The sequence below is a fragment of the Lemur catta genome, chromosome X (genome assembly GCF_020740605.2).
Source record: "Lemur catta isolate mLemCat1 chromosome X, mLemCat1.pri, whole genome shotgun sequence".
NCBI classification, from domain to species: Eukaryota; Metazoa; Chordata; class Mammalia; order Primates; family Lemuridae; genus Lemur; species Lemur catta.
The window spans coordinates 8,793,090-8,799,444 of record NC_059155.1 but is presented as its reverse complement, the minus strand read 5'-3'; the positions used below and the strand labels follow the sequence as shown (position 1 = coordinate 8,799,444).

General features: G+C 42.6%; 1 protein-coding gene across 1 annotated transcript; it reads left to right on the top strand.

The window, feature by feature from the left end:
- The first annotated feature begins 1,078 nt into the window (after window positions 1–1,078).
- Window positions 1,079–4,168, top strand: TMSB15B (thymosin beta 15B). Its single transcript, XM_045537543.1, has 3 exons — window positions 1,079–1,169; window positions 2,668–2,788; window positions 3,740–4,168. Exons 2-3 carry the CDS (start codon window positions 2,689–2,691, stop codon window positions 3,775–3,777), a joined length of 138 nt encoding a protein of 45 aa, XP_045393499.1. The 5' UTR covers window positions 1,079–1,169; window positions 2,668–2,688; the 3' UTR covers window positions 3,778–4,168.
- The last annotated feature ends 2,187 nt before the right edge of the window (window positions 4,169–6,355 follow it).

The following is a 6,355-nucleotide window of genomic DNA, read 5'->3' as shown; positions in this document are numbered from 1 at the left end:
ATGGGCTGTTAAGCTGACAGAATTTAAAAATACTGTCAAATTGTGCAACTATTCACAAATTCTACTTCAAACAGACACACAGTGCACCACTGTCAAAAGCTGATAACAGACTGGCAGACTCGACCCCCATAAGCTCTCACCAAACAACCTTGTGCGGTAGTGGCGCCAGTCAGGTGAGGGAAGTTAGAAGTAAATCAGGAGTGTAGCAGCCATCAATTTAGCCCTTATGGCTTACTAATGTTCTAAATGTGCTGGCTGGTCAATCTGGGGGGATTATTTTGTTAAAACTTATTTTATTTTTTGGTATTTTAAATATGTACATTTTAAAAATAAAATAAAAATATAAAAGATGGAAAAATGTATTCATAAAATAAAAGGATTTGTTGTGTAAAATTTGGATTCCGTCAAAAGGCTGCACTTAAGGACCTAGAAGGCCACATGTTCCCCATCCCTGTTCTAAACTGATTGCTAAAGTGCTCAGTGACTGACAGTAAAAAAATGTGACTTTTATATAGGAGAGCATCACTGTCACAGAAGTAAATGTCCAGCTGTGGGGGTGAATAACTCTGAGCCATTCACCTTCACCATGAGCACCCCTACTGCATGACGTGGCCAAGGATTAGAACAGACAACAGGGAACCCCGCTTCCAAGCCACTGTTGGGTCATCACAGCGCGCTTAGGCCCCGATGGCTCCAGAAAGCCGAAGGAGGCTGAATACGGCTCGTTCATCTTGGACCGCAGAGTTCCAGACGTTCAAAGCTAACTGGGAAAAACCTACCTGTTTATTGCAGAGGCCCCTGTCACTGTGAAGAAGCGAGCGTACTTGGAATAAAGGGAATGTGGACTCCCAGGACTAAAGCAGTGGGACAGGTGGGGATGTGGGTCTGGGGAAGTCGGGTGTGCTCTGACGTCTTCAAGCCCCGGTTGCAGGGGTGAGGTCCTACGAAGGGGGGAGAGAGCGGACTCCGGCCTACGAGGCCGAAGTGGGGGGGGGATCGGGAGGATCCCGGGCTCCTCTGGCCAATCGGAGAGGCCAGGCGGAGTCTGGGGCGGGGCCTGCTGCGGGGCTTATAAGCGCAGGGCTCTGCGCGGGGAATGCTAACCTGGTCCTGCGGGAGTGGCGGACTCGGCCCGGCCCTCGACGTTTCGCGAGTCTTCAGGCCTTCAGGTGAGGCCGTGCGGCCCGCGGGAGTCAGAGGCGACGGGACGGGAGGACGCGGGGGGCTGCAGAGTGGAGGATGTCGCGCCTTCGGGAGCCGGAGGGGCCGGGGTTGGGGCTGGCGCCTCGTTTCCGCGCCGCCTGGCGGGTCCGCGCCTTTGTCTTCCCGGGGCGCCGCCTTCTGCGCGCCCCGCCGAGCCCTCCCGGGGTCGGTCCCAAAGAGGCAGGCCCGAGGGGGCGGACACCCAAAACGGCCAGTCCGCGGTCGCTGCCGGTCGGAGGCTGAGAAGACAAGGAGGAGTTTGTGGGGGCCGCCCGAAATGGGCCCTCTGGGGCTGGCCCCTCGCTCCCTCCCGTCCTCTCCTCTCCCGTGGCCGTCAGGCTGGGCCCCGATAACAATAATACTTATTTTTAAAAGTACGCAAACTGCTCCTGACCAACTGGTCTGTGCGCCCGGCCCTAATATTATTTGTTAGTTCCAGTTTCCCAGCTTTGAGATTGTGCGTCTGATCTCTTGGCAAAGGAGCGTCTTAGGGTAACTAACCTAGACTGAACCGAGGCGCGTTCGGGACCTGTGGCTGCGGGGGGCCTCTCCATTGTGCTCCGGGCGCTGGACGCGTCCTACTCCACCAGGGTGGGGCCGGGAACGCGCGTGAGACCTCTGCTTTCCTGCTTTTGGGGTCTCCTATTGTTTCTTCTGGACAAACCCGGGATGTTCACGGGGCATGAGGCAATTCATCATGTCCATGTCCATGCACCTGAGCCTCATCTCCTTGCCTCTCCCTTTGCAGAGAAAACATGGTGAAATAAGACACAACTTGGTTTGTCTCATGCTACTGAAGTCCTGGGTCTGATCCCAATTAGCTGTCCGTTCTTACAACATTTACAAAGCAGTGCCACAAGGAGCTATTATGAGACAAGTAATTAGTTATGACCAGATTAAATCACCTTCCTCCCTTATTGTAGCACCTCAATGTACTGTCTTTGAGCATTTGAAATGGAAAGAAATTAGTACAACTTATCTCACCCTTTTTTGTGTGTGCTGCTCCCCATCTCCCAAGAAAAATGCAAAAAAAAAAAAAGTAATCGACTAGAAAGTGAAGATGCTCAACTAGTGCTATTTCCTGTTAAAAAATCATTAAATGGTTAAACCCAGTTTTTATTTTTTCTTCTATTCCTATCTGTTCTTTTGCCTCTATCACCTCCATTTTATCTTTGCTCTGATTTTAAGAGTCGGACATATTGGCTCCGGGTTTTTAGAGCATCTTGGTTTCTAATGCATTCTGATACAGTGCCATTTACAGTACTGCCTATCAGAAACGGGCTAATGATGTGGAATTTATTTTAATAAAAACATGACTTTTCTAAGATCTGTTGCTGTTTTCCTTTTGAAAATCATCAGGTAAAATATGGATTGATATTAAATGTGAAAAATTTTTACTGTTACCCTTAGTCTGATGATAGTTCTGCCAGGTAAGTTTTTGTTAAAATGTTTTTTTCCCCCCAGGCTTTTTTTTTTTCAGTCAAGATGAGTGATAAGCCAGACTTGTCGGAAGTGGAGAAGTTTGACAGGTCAAAACTGAAGAAAACTAATACTGAAGAAAAGAATACTCTTCCCTCTAAGGAAAGTAAGTCATGGGGGGTTTCTAGTAGAGACAAACAATGCGGAAAGTTAATGGGTTTGGTAAGTAAACCTATCTTCTAGTAAATTTTGGCACAAAGTAAGCAATATTTAGAATGCCATTGTATTTAATGTAACAGTTAAAACTACCAAATAGTTTTCTTATTTGGGTTATATAAGTAAGTGATTCTCACATGATAGGCCCAGTAGTAATGGGGGAATAAGAAACTAGTTTCTTATTGGAAAATTACTAAACACCACATTATAGCAACTTTTAGAATATTGGACTTAGCACTAAAAAATTCTTAGTTTTTGTCTACTTTTGGTTATTTGGCATTTTTATACATTTAGAAATTTGAGTCCATGGTCTCATCCCTAAAGAACCATGCAAACTCTGCAATTTTGATCTTCTCTACCTAATAACAAGATAAGGGGAAAAACAAGTTTAGATCTTGGGTATACTCAAGTATCCCAGACTCAAGGGATCAGTTTTACCCTCTGGAATTACAGTTTGCTGGATAAATGCCAAGCATATTTGTAAAAGCTGAAGGGCATTTTTTGTCATGTCAGCATTATGTGTGAGTTCCAAAATTATTTAAAATTATCTAAAGGTGTATAATTTCCTAATTGTGTAGTGATAGATAAGTCTTAATAAAATGCTTCATTTACTCCTCAGTCTCAAATAATCTATAAAAAGTGGCAACAGCATAAATCTACCTCTTAAATGGAAAAAAATGCACAGTTAATGCAGATATTAATGTTCAGGTGGTTAACATGCACATACACGTGTGTACACATCCACTGTGAAGATATGTGGGTAATGCCTTGGTATTCTAAGTTTAAAGCATGTATGGTGGCCTTCAATGACCTAGCAAAGAGCTCTTTTGGAAGAAACTGAACTTAATCTTAGGAAAATACTTTTGTAATGATTTTTTTTTATTTCTCCCCTCCCCCCCAGCTATCCAGCAGGAGAAAGAGGGTGTTCAAACATCGTAAAATGGAGATCTCTTCCCAAGAGCAAATTTCAACACTGCCTGAGAGTCTTGGTTTTAGGCTTGTTTTTTTATAAACTTATGTCTTTGTAGAGATTTTAGGCATCTTGTGATGTCTTCTCACCTATATTCCCTGGCTGAGAGCTCAGGGGTGGCCAATGTTCCCTTAAGTTCATTTTTAAACTTCCCATCAGTGCATAAATTTTAGATGACAGATACTGTCAATAATCTCACCATTGATGACCTTTGTGTGTGTAATCCTTGTACCTCCTATAGGATAAGCCAATTTTAACCTTCTCTGTTGCTTCATAATCTTCATGAAGTTTCATGCTTTTGCAACTTCTCATAGTTTATTTTCATTTCTAATATAGGAATAAAATAACAAATATAATCATCTTGAGACTCCTGTGGTGCATTCTTGGTCTTCTAAGGGGTGGATTACACAAGGGTAACATTTTCAGCCAAACAAAATGGTTGAAGGAAAACCTCTTTAGCAGATTATCCACATGAGAAATGCTCTTCTCTGTCCAGGTCCAGTGGGTCCTGATTTCGGGATGCTAGGTGCTTTTTCTTTAGAGTTGGAATCACAGAGTTAGAAAACCTTGGGTGAGGAGATCATATGGATAACCCCCTTATGTCAGAATGAAGAAATGAAAGCACCCCCTTATGTCAGAATGAAGAAATGAAAGTACAGGGTCTGAAGGGATCTGCTGAAGGTGAATAAGGGCTAGAATTCAAGCTGGGCTCTTTTGCCTTCTGGAAAGTGTTTTTCAACTTAGTGGGAGGAAACACCCAAGGCTGGGGTTGGATGGGAAGCGGACAGGAGGCACTTGTTAATATGCATCATACTAAGCACATATCTTCTATTAAGTATAAACTCAGATGTCTCATACTTGCTAATGACCTATGGCACTGAACTTCTGGTCTAGTTCTTATACTGAACAGAATTTGCTATCTTACAAACCAAGCATTTTTGGTGTTCATGATGAACATAAGTGCTATGGACTGAATTGTGTCCCCCTCTCAAAATTCATATGTTGAAACCCTAGCCCCCAGTGTGTTTGTACATGGAGATAGAGTCTTTAGGAGGTAATTAAGGTTAAATGAGACTGTAAGGGTTGGGCCCTAATCTGATAAGCCTTATAAGAAGAGGGTGGAGTAGTGAAGAGAAAGAGATATATCTCCATCATGTGAGGACACAGCGAGAAGCCCATTTGCAAGACAGGAAGAGAGTCCTTACCAGAACCTGAACCTGCTGGATCTTAATCTGAGACTTCTAGCATCCAGAACTGTAAGCAAATAAATTTCTGTTGTTTAAGCCACCCAGTATATGATATTTTGTTACGGCAGCCTGAGCTGACTAATACAATAAGTAATACACATAAATGTACATATCCCAATCCCTGCCCTTAAACAATACTTTTATCACTTTAAATTTATTAAAACCAATCACCTGGTGATACCAGGGAAATTTTCCTCAATAATTCCTCGAATAGGTTTTCCATGCACCTTACCCCTGTCAGAATGGCCATTATTAAAAAGTCAAACAACAATGGATGTTGGTGTGGATGCAGAGAGAAAGGAACACTTATACACTGTTGGTGGGACTGCAAATTGGTAAAACCTCTAAGGAAAACAGTATGGAGATTCCTCAAAGAAATAAATGTAGACACCATTCGATCCAGCAATCCCACTACTGGATATCTACCCAAAGGAAAAGAAGTAATTTTATCATAAAAATACCTGCACTTGAATGTTTATTGCAGCACAATTCACAACTGCAAAGATGTGGAATCAATCTAAGTATCCATCAATTCATGAGTGGATTAAGAAAATGTGATATATACACACACACATACACAAACACACACCATGGAGTATTACTCAGCCATAAAAAGGAATGAAATAATACCTTTTGCAGCAACTTGGATGGAACTGGAAACCATTATCCTAAGCAAAGTATCTCAGGAATGGAAAAACAAACACCACATGTACTCTCTTATAATTGGGAACTAAACCATGGGCACAAAGAGATGTAAAGCTTATTGGAAACCAAGAAGGGGGGAGAGTGGGAGTGGGTGAAGGGTAAAAACTTACCTATCAAGTACAATGAACACTATTAGAGTGATGGGCACACCAAAAACCCTGACTTAAGCATTATACAAGGCATCCATGTAACAAAAACATTTGTACCCCCTTAATGTTTTGAAATTTTCAGAAATGCTCAGAACACTGGCATTTTAAAAAATCAGCTATAGTCCCACAAATTAGAAGTGTTAGCCATCCAGTATAACCATACAGACTGTGGTCTATTAATATATGTATCTTTCTACAAAAGGGGATTATACCATCCATACCTATTTGCAATCTCAAGTATTATCTTACCTCTCCCTTCCTAAGGACTCACATCCTTAAATAATCTCTGGGCTTATAGAAGTGGAAGCTGTTTTCTCTGCTATAGCTTAAAGTTCCACAAGCAAAATAGTAGGTGGGCCAACTTTGATTAAGTGCCAATGAGGTGACACAATCACAGAGCTTAGCGTAGCCAGAGGATTTAAGCCTTGAAAGTAGTCATGTTGGTC